Source organism: Sinohyriopsis cumingii, chromosome 12 (genome assembly GCF_028554795.1).
Source record: "Sinohyriopsis cumingii isolate HCF-2022 chromosome 12, ASM2855479v2, whole genome shotgun sequence".
Lineage (NCBI taxonomy): Eukaryota > Metazoa > Mollusca > Bivalvia > Unionida > Unionidae > Sinohyriopsis > Sinohyriopsis cumingii.
Window position 1 is genome coordinate 3027485 of NC_142972.1, and position 16390 is coordinate 3043874.

At 33.8% G+C, this 16390-nt stretch overlaps 1 protein-coding gene across 5 annotated transcripts in view; it reads left to right on the forward strand.

Moving 5' to 3' along the window:
- The window catches only part of LOC149785922 (uncharacterized), a 112148-nt gene that overhangs the window by 32179 nt on the left and 63579 nt on the right, over positions 1-16390 (forward strand). For all 5 annotated transcript variants that reach the window (XR_016424836.1, XR_016424837.1, XM_089976156.1 and 2 more), the window contains exon 9: positions 5345-5495. Coding sequence is in view for 3 of the 5 variants with exons in the window: in XM_089976156.1 (XP_089832282.1) it covers positions 5345-5495 (151 nt within the window). In the remaining 2 variants the exon portion in view is untranslated. The remainder of the gene's footprint in view (positions 1-5344; positions 5496-16390) is intronic.

The following is a 16390-nucleotide window of genomic DNA, read 5'->3' on the forward strand; positions in this document are numbered from 1 at the left end:
CTTGGATGTGTCCTGTAGGCTATAGACTGCTCTTGGATGTGTCCTGTTTGCTAGAGACTACTCTTGGATGTGTCGTGTATGCAGGAGACCGCTCTTGGATCTGTCCTGTATGCTATAGGCCACTCTTGAATGTGTCCTGTATGCTATAGACTACTCTTGGATGTGTTGTGTATTCTATAGACCACCCATGAATGTGTCCTGTATGCTATAGGCCACTCTTGGATGTGTCCTGTATACTATAGACCACTCTTGGATGTGTCCTGTATGCTATAGGCTACACTTGGATGTGTCCTGTAAGATATAGGCTGCTCTTGGATGTGTCCTGTATGCTATAGGCCACACTTGGATGTGTCCTGTAAGATATAGGCTGCTCTTGGATGTGTCCTGTGTGCTATAGACCACTCTTGGATATGTCCTGTATGCTATAGACCACTCTTGGATGTGTCCTGTATGCTATAGACCACTCTTGAATATGTCCTGTATGCTATAGACCACTCTTGGATGTGTCCTGTATGCTATAGACCACTCTTGGATGTGTCCTGTATGCTATAGACCACTCTTGGATGTGTCCTGTGTGCTATAGACCACTCTTGGATGTGTCCTGTATGCTATAGACCACTCTTGGATGTGTCCTGTGTGCTATAGACCACTCTTGGATGTGTCCTGTATGCTATAGACCACTCTTGGATGTGTCCTGTATGATATAGACCACTCTTGGATGTGTCCTGTATGCTATAGACCACTCTTGGATGTGTCCTGTATGCTATAGACCACTCTTGGATGTGTCCTGTGTGCTATAGACCACTCTTGGATGTGTCCTGTATGCTATAGACCACTCTTGGATGTGTCCTGTATGATATAGACCACTCTTGGATGTGTCCTGTATGCTATAGACCACTCTTGGATGTGTCCTGTATGCTATAGACCACTCTTGGATGTGTCCTGTATGTTATAGACCACTCTTGGATGTGTCCTGTATGCTATAGACCACTCTTGGATGTGTCCTGTGTGCTATAGACCACTCTTGGATGTGTCCTGTATGCTATAGACCACTCTTGGATGTGTCCTGTGTGCTATAGACCACTCTTGGATGTGTCCTGTATGCTATAGACCACTCTTGGATGTGTCCTGTGTGCTATAGACCACTCTTGGATGTGTCCTGTATGCTATAGACCACTCTTGGATGTGTCCTGTATGATATAGACCACTCTTGGATGTGTCCTGTATGATATAGCTGAAAAGGTTCTTAACTTTCTAAATAGTGCAGTTAATATAAAAAATGGACTTTGAACCATTTTACACTGTTTGGCTTTATTTTTGTTTTGTGCATCTTTTTGGAGATATGTAAACTTACTTGGTCTATATAGGCACAATTGTGCATGCATACATACATACATGCACACATGCATGTACGTTCACAGCCATACATACATACATGCATGCATGCACACACATATACATATACAAATGCGGGAGGTCATGGGTTTGATTCCCAGCCGAGTAATAACAAAGACTTGCAAAATGGTGCTGACAGCTGCCTCGCTTGGCACTCAGCATTAAGAGGTTAGTGTTAGGACTGTTCGGCCTGGTGTCAGGATAATGTGAATGGGTGGGACATCATGCTACATGTCTGCGGCATGATGCCCCAGTGCTAGATATCATTATAAGCTGTCACACTGCAGACATCATAGCAATATGACTGAAAAATTGTTAAAACTATGTTAAAAATCCAAATCACACACATGCACACACATATACATACATACATGCATACATAGATACATGCATACATACATATATACACAACACTCCAGTGGCCTAGTGGTTAGATCATCTGCCTCTGATGCAGGAGGTCGTGGGTTCGATCCCCGGCCGAGTCATACATAGACTTACGAAAATGGTACTAACAGCTGCCTCGCTTGGTGCTCAGCATTAAGAGGTTAGTGTTAAGACTGGTCAGCCTGGTGTCAAGATAATGTGACAGGGTGGGACATATGCTACATGTCTGCAGCATGATGTCCCAGTGCTAGACATCACTATTAACTGACACATTGCAGACATCATAGCGATATGGCTGAAAAATTGTTAAAGCTACATTAAAAATTTGAATATCACACACACACACATGCACATACACACACATGCATGCATGCATGCATACATAGATACACACATACATACACACACATATACGTATGTACATACACACACACACACACACACACATACATGCATACATATTACACTGTTATGGATAAGTGAGTTTTACAATGAAAATAATTTGTGTGGAAATTTACTAATAATGCATTGTAGCCTCTAGATTGAACAGCTAAATTTAACTTTGAGGCACACTAATAAATATATTGAAGTGTTAAAATTTCTTTATGTATTTATTTGCAAAAATAATTTACTTTAAAAATATGTTTCTTCTAAACACCATGTCCAACTTTGTTAATTTATTTGCAGACATTTATTTGTAAAGCCTTGATCACATTTAAAATTCTTGAATGTTTTGAAAACAAAATTTGATATGTTTTCTAAAACAGAATGTGACAGTTGCTTGTATTGCCGAATGAAAGTGCCTGAAACATTTCTTGCTTAGGTGATATCACATGAATTGTGCATTATTTGAAGGCATTTCATATATTCAGTGTCATTACTCAAAATTATTTAAAATGCATATTTTGTAGTTTTCCCTCTAAATAAACATTTTAAAAAAAAATAATATTCTTTTGTCCCAAAACAGTTCCAAATTGTATTACTTTGAGCAGAGAAATCCATAACCTTAAAATCCAGAAAAATATTGTAGCACCTCCAATCTGATCAGATGGTGGGAATAGAACCCACAATCTTCTAATGATGGGTCCAGTGTCATAACCATTGAGCAGCTGTCGTTGATTCAGTTGAGAATATTGATGCTTTCAAGTTAAAACTGAGATGGACAGAGCCCAGGCAGGTTGGGTGGTGGAGAAAGACCCTGAAATCCATGTTAACTGTACAGATTAGCTCCCCTTGTTATTCCAAGTAAGTATATATTTTAAGGGTTGGGCTATGAACAGTTTCTGAGCTATGGATCTGGGTCTAGTCTCAGGAGCAAACTACAACATGTGTGTATGTGTGTGTATATATATATATATATATATATATATATATATATATATATATATAATATATATATATATATATATATATATATATATATATATATATATATATATATATATATGTCATATTTATTTACCTGTGTCAACCCCTGTGAAAGATGTTTATTCTCTCGCAAAATATCGCTTACATCTCATATTTGGTAAAGTTCATCCCAAGCCTTTACTGACAAAATTGACTTGTTGTGATGCTTCATTCTTTGATGTACTTCTACTATTTGTGACATGATATACCAGTACTTTTACTATTTGTGACATGATATACCAGTACTTTTACTATTTGTGACATGATATACCAGTACTTTTACTATTTGTGACATGATATACCAGTACTTTTACTATTTGTGATATGATATACCAGTACATTTACAGAGAATCAATAGAAAATCATAATTACCTTATATAATTTACCTAAAATATTTAACAGTCATAAATAATTAACTGATGTTTATCTTTTTATTATTTAAATTGAGAATTTGTCCGAGATAGATATTGCAGGCACACATACTTATTTTTGTCAGTAAAAGATGAAAACCTTATATACATCTGCTAGCTTTTACAAGTTAACACAAAGCAACCTTATTTGTAATGCCCATTTTGTCACTTTTTAGGCCTATATATATTTTGATAAAAGTTTGCCTATCTCCACACCTTATCATACTGTAATCAGATCCACTCTCAGAGGTCAGGGCCATTAGTAGGAAAAAGATCACTAGACAGGCATATCATTAAAGTAAATAACTGATGATAGACTATTACTATAAATCAGTTTACATGCATTACTCAGAAATTCATATATCAGTAAAGTTGGAGTTACTTCCCATTTTATAATTAGACCACATTAAATTTCATTGAAAGTAAACATGAATGAACTGCTTCATAGTTAGAATTATACTCATAATTCACCAAATTGATATGTTTGCACAGATTTATTCATGAAAATGTTGATTTTAAATGTCACTTCATTAACAGCAAGTGGCAGTGACTTTACAAACCGACAGTGTGTTTATAAAAACAGTTGGTACATGACATTTGCTAGGTTCCAGATCACTTCATCCAGATTGAGAAAAGAAACAAAAAACAACCATGAAAAAAGAGAAAAAATAAAAAGTGCTGTCATATTAGAACTTGCGAGTTTATTTATGAATGTATCACTGCAAAATTTGAGGAATAATCCTCAATAAAATAAGCAATCTAGAAAAGTTGTCTGTGTTGTGTGATTTTAGTAAGAAAGACGTCTACTGCTGCATATGGATGTCACTGTTCTTTTGTTGATACTTTTAATGTATTGTAATTTGCAAAGACAATAAAGTCTATTAATTTGCTTGTGTTAACTGGCCAAAAGACCATTTAGTTTTCAGCATTGTCACAAATAAATCTAGGTTCATGTCCGAGTAAGCAGTTCATTTGGTTCTCACAAAGTGGATGTCGGCATTGCCAAGACAGTCAGTTAACTCTTTTCACATCTGAATAAAAGAAGACATGTCATATTTATAATTATTAAAATAAAATCAACATTTAATAATATTGGCATGAGTTTTGCTTGATATGACTTATTTCATTATTTGTTGTTTACAGTATTTGTACCAGTAGCCATTTCCCACCAGTTTCATTAATAGTAATTTTGTTGTATATGGTTCTGTTCATTTAGAAAATAATTTTTTAATGACAGTCTTATGATAGGTACAATTTCTTATTGAAATTTCCAAATTTACTACACTAACTGAGAATTCTCCTTTGTTCAGATTAGTCCTGTGATATACCAATATTCGAAAAACAGTTTAAACTATACATAATTATTAGTCAGACTGGTTCAATTTTCTGAGTAAATAACACTGTTTAAAGTAGAAACTTGTATGATTATTATTTTATGAAGAATTTAACTTTTAAGTCAGGAAAGTCTTTTTGTCAGCGATACGAATATTCAAGTGAATTGATTTTTGAATATCAGTACTGTGTTTCTTGTGTGACATTATCACTGGTGCTTGAATTCATTTACTGTGGAATGGGCCCTGTTATTTCCACAGGAGAATTGTCATTCATTGGGTATTTATATCTTTGGTATAAACTTTATAGCATTCCAGAAAAAGCACACAAATGATTACATAAGGAAAATATTGAATTCATTGTGGTTAAGTTGTCATTCTGGTAAATTACTAATCAATGCACTTTTACATATTTAGGAGGACAAGCAGCTAGCAGAGAAGTTTGCACATTTAGAGAGGCAGTTCTGGAGTCAGCAGTCACAAGAAACAACAGACAATAATGAATGCTTCACCCTTGAAGATATAAGCTGCAAAGACATTGAAAACAAAGATGTTCAAGGTTCAACATGTGAGTCACACAATATTTATAGCCATTAAGTCAGATCTTTGCATACATTTATTATTAATAATACAAAATAATTCCTTGGCTTAATTGACCAAGCAAACCAATAAGTAAGTTACTGCCATAAACTTAACTTGTAAATTGTAAACTTTACTTTACAGGGAACACACCTTCTCAGATTTTTTGAGAAGATTCTTTCTTAGCAAGTACTAACCAACAGGTCCATAATTAACATATATTTCCTTTTTCAAGATGCTTAGGGATAAACCATTCTGTTTAGCATTCATTGTGATATAGCATACTCTTTTAACATACGCATTGATACAGCTCATTGTTTTATCATACGCAGGGAGTCTGTCGTAACATAAGGATAAAGCATTATATTGTAACACACACAGGGATCAGGCACTTTGTTTTAACATCCATAGTGATAAAGCACATCAATTTTGTTTTAACATCCGTAGTGATAAAGCACATCAATTTTGTTTTAACATCCATAGTGATAAAGCACATCAATTTTGTTTTAACATCCATAGTGATAAAGCACATCAATTTTGTTTAAACATGCATTGTGTATTGGTTGTAACATGGAAATAAAGCACTCTTCTTAGATACATAGGGATAAGGCACTTTGTAACATTCATAGGGACTGTTATTTTAACATATATCGCAATAAAGCAGACTGTTTTAATAGAGACTGGGTTGTAACATAATTATACAGCACTAGAGATGTCAAAATTTTCGGAAATTTCTGCCGGATACCCATCATTCCTAACGATTGGGTACCTGATCAAAGGGAAATTGTATTAAATGTGAACATGAACTACTTTGTTGTAGGTTCACACATGCAATCCACAAAAGAGGTATAAACATAATTTATTTCTAATACAAGTGGCTAAAAGCATAATCTGAGCATAAAAAGAGCAATCTATATATTACATGCCATAATTACAGAAAACTGTATGAAAAATGTACATATTTATTGTATTTAATGTACATTTATTTTTGCTACTTACCTGGATCTGCATTTAAATTTTTTGTTACAAATTGGCTAAATCCATGTGGATTAGTAGTTGATACAAGAGATAAGACACAAAAGAAATGGATAAATTATTTATGCATAACACTCACTTTAACTTGTCTACATGTCTACAGTAACTTTCTCGAATAGTCGTAAAGTCCACAAATGATGACTGTTGTAGTATCCTTGACCCATCATGGTTTGTCCCTTAAGGACGGTCTGGTGCAACTGATTTTAAATGTAACAAAATCCCTCTCCTCTAACATTTTTTAGTCATATAACATCTTGAGCAGTCGCTTCGATACAGCCTGTTTTTTTATGATATCTGGTGCCATTTATTTTCATGTAGTATCAAAATGGAATGAATCTATGACAGGTGGTTTCACATTCAAGAATCCTGTCTGTTTTCTTGCAACTGCTTCAAGTAAAATTAATGCAATTATTTCTTATTTACAAACATGGTCAATTTTTATTAGATTTTATTTCAGTGTTATTAAATAACAAAGATTTCCCTAATATGATTCAATTTTTCCTGGCATGGTATAAGAAGCTCTTGTAATGGTAACGAAGTTTTTGTGTTGCCTTTGCCATGACAGAATTATCTGCTAATAAAAAAAGAGGCCAGTAAACAAAACTGTGAACAGCAGCCCTGACTTGAACAGCTAATACTCACTCCAGGGCCACAAACTTGAGCCAAAAATGGCATTAGTTAAACTGGACATTTATATTGTGCTTTCTTTTGTTTGAATTGTAGTACATATTTAAATTTTATTTTGTCAAATGTTTCTTAATCAGTACTTACTGTCACTGTCAACGAAAGATACTGACCTAGATAATGTCATCAGGATCTCAAAACAAGTGCATTTAAGTCGCAGGAAAAATGGTACACAAGCCATAGATAGGAATGAAGTTAGGACTAGCTTTAAATATTAGCGTTGATTCTTAAATAGATCGTGTGAGAAAGGAGAGAACTGTCCTCCCTTTTATTATTATATAGTACTTGTATGACAAGTAAATTGTAAGTAGCCATACGAGCCCCTGTGATGATGAATCGAGCCTTGAACTGCAATCGTTATTCTGTGTCTTGATCTGAACTTGGAATACTTTTTTAATGGGTACCTGGTTGTTCATTTTATTACCCAGGTTATTATTAACGGGTGGGTACCTATTGGCATCTTTATACAGCACTCTCTTTTAGCATAGATAGGGATAAGCACATTGTTTTAGCATGCATAGGAACTCTGTAGTAACAAAGGAGTAAAGCATTCAATTGTAACATACAGAGGTATCAGGCACTTTGTTTTAACAAACAGCAATGAAACACATTGTTAAAACATCAATAGGGACTTGGCTGCAACATAGAGCTAAAGCCCTTGGGATAAGGCACATGTTTTAACAAACATAGCAATGAAACACATTGTTAAAACATCAATAGGGACTTGGTTGCAGCATAGAGCTAAAGCCCTAGGGATAAGGCACATGTTTTAACATGTATAGGGACCGTTGTAACATACATATACAGCACTCTTGTAACATACATATACAGCACTCTTGTAACATACTTAAGGATAAAGCACCATTTTAACATACATAGGGACAAGATGCATGCATAATGACTGTTGTAGTATAAGATAAATCACTCTGTTGTCACAGGCATAGAGATAAGCACTTTCTTTAAACATGCAAGTGGTACAAGACAAAAGGTCATGGATTAGAACACAAAGTGATGGATTATAAGGTTCATCTTGTACAATACAAAACTATAAATATGTATGAATATGAATATATGGTGAATGATATTAAGTTTTAATGACAACAGTCTCTTGGTTAAACCTTATCATATAGCAAAAGCATATAAAGCAAGAGCATGAAGAATGAGGAAAGATGTGGATAAAAAAAAAAGAAGTTGAAAGGAGAAATTGTTAATCAAAACATGTCAAACATTCTGTAGAAAGGTGAGAAAATAAGCAGGAAAGATAGTAAGGGACAGTAAATAAATTAATAAATGAATAAATTAAAAATAACAAAAATTTAGATTAAAAGTGATTGGTGATTCGTTTTTGAGTGAATAGTTGCTGCGGCAGTGGTGAACGATTTGGAAAAGTAGTAGAAATTGCTGTTTGCAGCTGTTGATGGAAGTGCATGAGTGATTTTAATGTATGCTTAAGTTAATATTTTTCACTTTACACTAAATTTATGAAATGCGTATAAAATTTGAACGATTCCGACTGAAGCATTGCATCACAACACAGGAAGGTATTTAAAGTTAAATTACCACATGGTGTAAGGGATTGAAACAGTTTTGATGCAGTGTTCTTGGTAATAAATGCAAGAAAAGAAGTGTTGTGTTCTTTATACAGATCCACATTTACAAAGTGATGATCTGATTATATTCTAAAATAAATGTTGATCAAGTGAACTACAGTTTGTTGTAAGTTGAGAATGAAGAATTTGAAATTTCCTTCTTTGCCAATAAAAATGTCCTGGAACATTAACTGTTGTGAGTATTTAATGTGCTTTTGAAGTTGTCAGTGGAGTCTGTTTGAAGAGTCGCAATAGATAATGTATTCCACTCTTGAATGGTTGAAGGAAGAAACAAGTTGTAATAAAGACATGTTCTAGCCTGTACTAATTGGAAATTGTTTATGTAAGTCATTGTAAGTAATTTCACTAACAGCTAGTGGAATCAGATATGTAAGATAGGAAAGGCTTGAACCAGTTATCATTGTATACAAGGAAGTTTGTGTATTTGTCATCAGGATTCAAGACTTTCCCATCCAGGTATGGTGCTTCAACAGTTACTAATTTTGTTGCACCAGTCACAGTTCTGGCCATCTCATTCTGTATTTGTTTTTGTTCTCTTTTCTCAAGTAATCTGCAGTTGTCCCAAACAATATTACCATACTCCAGAATGGGTTGTATTAGAGATGTATTATAATTTATAAAGATTTCCTGTCAAGTTAGAATTTGAGTTCAGGCATGACATCAATTCTTGAAATTGCTTTTTCCTGTATTTAGTATACATGTATTTCTTTATGCCATGAGCAGTCATTTGTGAGAAAAACTTCAAGATGTTTGTGCACATCAACTGCCTTAATACTTTGGTTGAACATATATAGTATTGGATGGAAGGGTTTATTAATTTTCCTAGATATTGTCAGGGATTTTGTTTTAGAAGATTTGAAAGATACGTGCCAAATATTTGCCTTCTGAGAACTTTTTCCAAGTCAGAGTTGAGGTTATGAATGGTTGCCTGATTAGAATGAGACTCGTAGTCAGAGTTGAGGTTATGAATGGTTGCCTGATTAGAAAGAGACTCGTAGTCAGAGTTGAGGTTATGAATGGTTGCCTGATTAGAATGAGACTTGTAGTCAGAGTTGAGGTTATGAATGGTTGCCTGATTAGAATGAGACTCGTAGTCAGAGTTGAGGTTATGAATGGTTGCCTGATTAGAATGAGACTCGTAGTCAGAGTTGAGGTTATGAATGGTTGCATGATTAGAATGAGACTCGTAGTCAGAGTTGAGGTTACGAATGGTTGCCTGATTAGAATGAGACTCATAGTCAGAGTTGAGGTTATGAATGTTTGCCTGATTAGAATGAGACTCGTAGTCAGAGTTGAGGTTATGAATGGTTGCCTGATTAGAAAGAGACTCGTAGTCAGAGTTGAGGTTATGAATGGTTGCCTGATTAGAAAGAGACTCGTAGTCAGAGTTGAGGTTATGAATGGTTGCCTGGTTAGAAAGAGACTCGTAGTCAGAGTTGAGGTTATGAATGGTTGCCTGATTAGAAAGAGACTCGTAGTCAGAGTTGAGGTTATGAATGGTTGCCTGATTAGAAAGAGACTCGTAGTCAGAGTTGAGGTTATGAATGGTTGCCTGATTAGAATGAGACTCGTAGTCAGAGTTGAGGTTATGAATGGTTGCATGATTAGAAAGAGACTCATATCATCTGCAGATAAACTTATTTTTGAGTGTATATTATATTCAAGATGATTTTTGTGTATACATGTAAAGAATAATAAGAGACCTTAAACAGGTCCTTGGGGGATATCAGCTGTAATACACCTTTACTCTGAAAACACCTGGAACTATCATTCTGCTGCTTTTAAGATAGCTTGAGAACTATTTTGAAAAGGCTTCCTGTGATACCAGTAGTTTTTAGTTTGTGAATGAGTCCTTTATGCCACGCTTGGTCAAAACTTTCCTTGTGTCAGAAAATACAGCTCTATTTTACTTACAGGAATCTTTTGCTTTGCAGAGGTATGTGAATTGATTAGCTTTAAAATCACTGGGAATAAAACCAGACTTGAAAGGTGCTGGGATGTTGTTTTCATGGAAATAATTAAATATGTGTATAAAATCAGTCTTTATAAAACTTTGCCAACAGTATTAAGAAGCAATATTGGTCTGTAATTAGGTATGTTGGATGGGTCACCATATTTTAAAATTGGACAAACATTTCCTTTTTACAGATGTCTGAAAAGGTTGATTCTCAAAGAGACTGGTTAAAATGTGAACAAAGTGGATGTGAGGATTCATTACAAAGCTCACACAGAATACAGTTATTTAGATCATTGGGATCAGAAGTCTTACCATTAGGAAGGCTTTTGAGAACAGTTTGTACTTCATCAGGCATTACTTCTATAGAACTTGAGTTTGTACTTCATCAGGCATTACTTCTATAGAACTTGAGTTTATACTTCATCAGGCATTACTTCTATAGAACTTAAGTTTCTACTTCATCAGGCATTACTTCTATAGAACTTGAGTTTCTACTTCATCAGGCATTACTTCTATAGGACTGAATTTTATACTTCATCAGGTATTACTTTTTAGACCTTAAGTTTGTACTTCATCAGGCATTACTTCTATAGAACTTGAGTTTGTACTTCATCAGGCAGTACTTCTATAGAACTTAAGTTTTTACTTCATCAGGCAGTACTTCTACAGATCTTGAGTTTCTACTTCATCAGGCAATACTTCTACAGATCTTGAGTTTCTACTTCATAAGGCATTACTTCTATGGAACTTAAGTTTATACTTCATAAGGCATTACTTCTATAGAACTTGAGTTTATACTTCATCAGGCATTGCTTCTATAGAACTTAAGTTTATACTTCATCAGGCATTACTTCTGTAGAACTTGAGTTTATACTTCATCAGGCATTACTTCTACAGAACTTAAGTTTCTACTTCATTAGGCATTACTTCTGTAGAACTTGAGTTTATACTTCATCAGGCATTACTTCTACAGAACTTGAGTTTATACTTCATCAGGCATTACTTCTATGGAACGTAAGTTACCTTTTAGACCTTAAGTTTATACTTCATTAGGCATTACTTCTATAGAACTTGAGTTTCTACTTCATAAGGCATTACTTCTATAGAACTTAAGTTTCTACTTCATTAGGCATTACTTCTGTAGAACTTGAGTTTATACTTCATCAGGTATTACTTCTGTAGAACTTGAGTTTCTACTTCATAAGGCATTACTTCTATAGGACTGAATTTTATACTTCATCAGGCATTACTTCTGTAGAACTTGAGTTTATACTTCATCAGGCATTACTTCTATAGAACTTGAGTTTCTACTTCATAAGGCATTACTTCTATAGAACTTAAGTTTCTACTTCATTAGGCATTACTTCTATAGAACTTAAGTTTCTACTTCATCAGGCATTACTTCTGTAGAACTTGAGTTTATACTTCATCAGGTATTACTTCTGTAGAACTTGAGTTTATACTTCATCGGCCATTACTTCTATAGAGCTTGAGTTTGTACTTCATCAGGCATTACTTTTTAGACCTTAAATTTGTACTTCACCAAGCATTACTTCTTTAGAACTTGAGTTTCTACTTCATAAGGCATTACTTCTATAGAACTTAAGTTTCTACTTCATCAGGCATTACTTCTATAGAACTTGAGTTTCTACTTCATAAGGCATTACTTCTATTGAACTTGAGTTTATACTTCATCAGGCATTACTTCTGTAGAACTTGAGTTTATACTTCATTGGGCATTACTTCTATAGATCTTGAGTTTGTACTTCATCAGGCATTACTTCTATAGAACTTGAGTTTCTACTTCATAAGGCATTACTTCTATAGAACTTAAGTTTCTACTTCATAAGGCATTACTTCTATAGAACTTAAGTTTCTACTTCATCAGGCATTACTTCTATAGAACTTGAGTTTGTACTTCATAAGGCATTACTTCTATAGAACTTGAGTTTATACTTCATCAGGCATTACTTCTGTAGAACTTGAGTTTATACTTCATCGGGCATTACTTCTATAGATCTTGAGTTTGTACTTCATCAGGCATTACTTCTATAGAACTTGAGTTTTTTGTACTTCATCAGGCATTACTTCTATTGAACTTGAGTTTCTACTTCATCAGGCATTACTTCTATAGAACTTAAGTTTATACTTCATCAGGCATTACTTCTATAGAACTTAAGTTTCTACTTCATCAGGTGTTACTTCTTTACAACTTAATCTTATTTCCATATGTAAAGGTCTGTCTGTATGTTTGACATCTGTTTTCTCTAGTAGAGTTTGCTCTATAAACAAAATCATTAAATAATTCAGTTTGGTCGATTTCATTTATTATTAATGAGCCTTTATGTTGAAGGTATGGAATAGAATGTGTATGGTGACAACTGATGAATACCAAAGGACTGGCCACCAGTCTTTGGATGATATAGTGCTTAATTTCAGCTTTTGTTCTAATTTGTCAGTATGTGTCTGTTTGGCTTCTTGAATCATAGAGCTTGTTTTGTTCTACAGGCATCTAGATTAGTCCAATGGATGATAAGTTAGATTGCTTGGCTTTTTGATAGGCTCATTTATGTTTCCGTATTGACCTTTTCATTACCATTGTCATCTATGTCAGTTCTGATGATTTAACTTTAACAGTTCTACTTGGAATACATTGACTCTGCTTTAACATACATAGGGGTAAAGCACATTGTTTGAATATGCTTAGGAATACTGGTTTTATATACGTGGCCTCAAGCTCTGTTTTCACATAGGGATAAAGAACTTTGTTTTAGTGTACATCACTATTAAGCACTTTGTTTTAGTGTACATCACTATTAAGCACTTTGTTTTAGTGTACATCATGATTAAGCACTTTGTTTTAGTGTACATCATGATTAAGCACTTTGTTTTAGTGTACATCACTATTAAGCACTTTGTTTTAGTGTACATCATGATTAAGCACTTTGTTTTAGTGTACATCACTATTAAGAACTTTGTTTTAGTGTACATCATGATTAAACACTTTGTTTTAGTGTACATCACTATTAAGCACTTTGTTTTAGCGTACATGATGATTAAGCACTTAGTTTTAGTGTACATCATGATTAAGCACTTAGTTTTAGTGTACATCATGATTAAGCACTTTGTTTTAGTGTACATCATGATTAAGCACTTTGTTTTAGTGTACATCACTATCAAGCACTTTGTTTTAGTGTACATCATGATTAAGCACTTTGTTTTAGTGTACATCATGATTAAGCACTTTGTTTTAGTGTACATCACTATTAAGCACTTTGTTTTAGTGTACATCATGATTAAGCACTTTGTTTTAGTGTACATCACTATTAAGCACTTTGTTTTAGTGTACATCATGATTAAGCACTTTGTTTTAGTGTACATCATGATTAAGCACTTTGTTTTAGTGTACATCATGATTAAGCACTTTGTTTTAGTGTACATCATGATTAAGCACTTTGTTTTAGTGTACATCATGATTAAGCACTTTGTTTTAGTGTACATCATGATTAAGCACTTTGTTTTAGTGTACATCATGATTAAGCACTTAGTTTTAGTGTACATCACTATCAAGCACTTTGTTTTAGTGTACATCATGACTAAGCACTTTGTTTTAGTGTACATCATGATTAAGCACTTTGTTTTAGTGTACATCACTATCAAGCACTTAGTTTTAGTGTACATCACTATCAAGCACTTAGTTTTAGTGTACATCACTATCAAGCACTTTGTTTTAGTGTACATCATGATTAAGCACTTTGTTTTAGTGTACATCATGATTAAGCACTTTGTTTTAGTGTACATCACTATTAAGAACTTTGTTTTAGTGTACATCATGATTAAACACTTTGTTTTAGTGTACATCACTATTAAGCACTTTGTTTTAGCGTACATGATGATTAAGCACTTACTTTTAGTGTACATCATGATTAAGCACTTAGTTTTAGTGTACATCATGATTAAGCACTTTGTTTTAGTGTACATCATGATTAAGCACTTTGTTTTAGTGTACATCACTATCAAGCACTTTGTTTTAGTGTACATCATGATTAAGCACTTTGTTTTAGTGTACATCATGATTAAGCACTTTGTTTTAGTGTACATCACTATTAAGCACTTTGTTTTAGTGTACATCATGATTAAGCACTTTGTTTTAGTGTACATCACTATTAAGCACTTTGTTTTAGTGTACATCATGATTAAGCACTTTGTTTTAGTGTACATCATGATTAAGCACTTTGTTTTAGTGTACATCATGATTAAGCACTTTGTTTTAGTGTACATCATGATTAAGCACTTAGTTTTAGTGTACATCACTATCAAGCACTTTGTTTTAGTGTACATCATGACTAAGCACTTAGTTTTAGTGTACATCATGATTAAGCACTTAGTTTTAGTGTACATCACTATCAAGCACTTAGTTTTAGTGTACATCACTATCAAGCACTTAGTTTTAGTGTACATCACTATCAAGCACTTTGTTTTAGTGTACATCATGATCAAGCACTTAGTTTTAGTGTACATCACTATCAAGCACTTAGTTTTAGTGTGCATCATGACTAAGCACTTTGTTTTAGTGTACATCTTGATTAAGCACTTTGTTTTAGTGTACATCATGATTAAGCACTTAGTTTTAGTGTACATCATGATTAAGCACTTTGTTTTAGTGTACATCACTATTAAGCACTTTGTTTTAGTGTACATCATGATTAAGCACTTTGTTTTAGTGTACATCATGATTAAGCACTTTGTTTTAGTGTACATCACTATTAAGCACTTTGTTTTAGTGTACATCATGATTAAGCACTTTGTTTTAGTGTACATCACTATTAAGCACTTTGTTTTAGTGTACATCATGATTAAGCACTTTGTTTTAGTGTACATCATGATTAAGCACTTTGTTTTAGCGTACATCATGATTAAGCACTTTGTTTTAGTGTACATCATGATTAAGCACTTAGTTTTAGTGTACATCACTATCAAGCACTTTGTTTTAGTGTACATCATGACTAAGCACTTTGTTTTAGTGTACATCATGATTAAGCACTTTGTTTTAGTGTACATCACTATCAAGCACTTAGTTTTAGTGTACATCACTATCAAGCACTTAGTTTTAGTGTACATCACTATCAAGCACTTTGTTTTAGTGTACATCATGATTAAGCACTTAGTTTTAGTGTACATCACTATCAAGCACTTTGTTTTAGTGTACATCATGATCAAGCACTTAGTTTTAGTGTACATCACTATCAAGCACTTAGTTTTAGTGTGCATCATGACTAAGCACTTTGTTTTAGTGTACATCTTGATTAAGCACTTTGTTTTAGTGTACATCATGATTAAGCACTTAGTTTTAGTGTACATCATGATTAAGCACTTTGTTTTAGTGTACATCATGATCAAGCACTTAGTTTTAGTGTACATCACTATCAAGCATTTTGTTTTAGTGTACATCATGATTAAGCACTTAGTTTTAGTGTACATCACTATCAAGCACTTTGTTTAAGTGTACATCATGACTAAGCACTTAGTTTTAGTGTACATCATGATTAAGCACTTAGTTTTAGTGTACATCATGACTAAGCACTTTGTTTTAGTGTA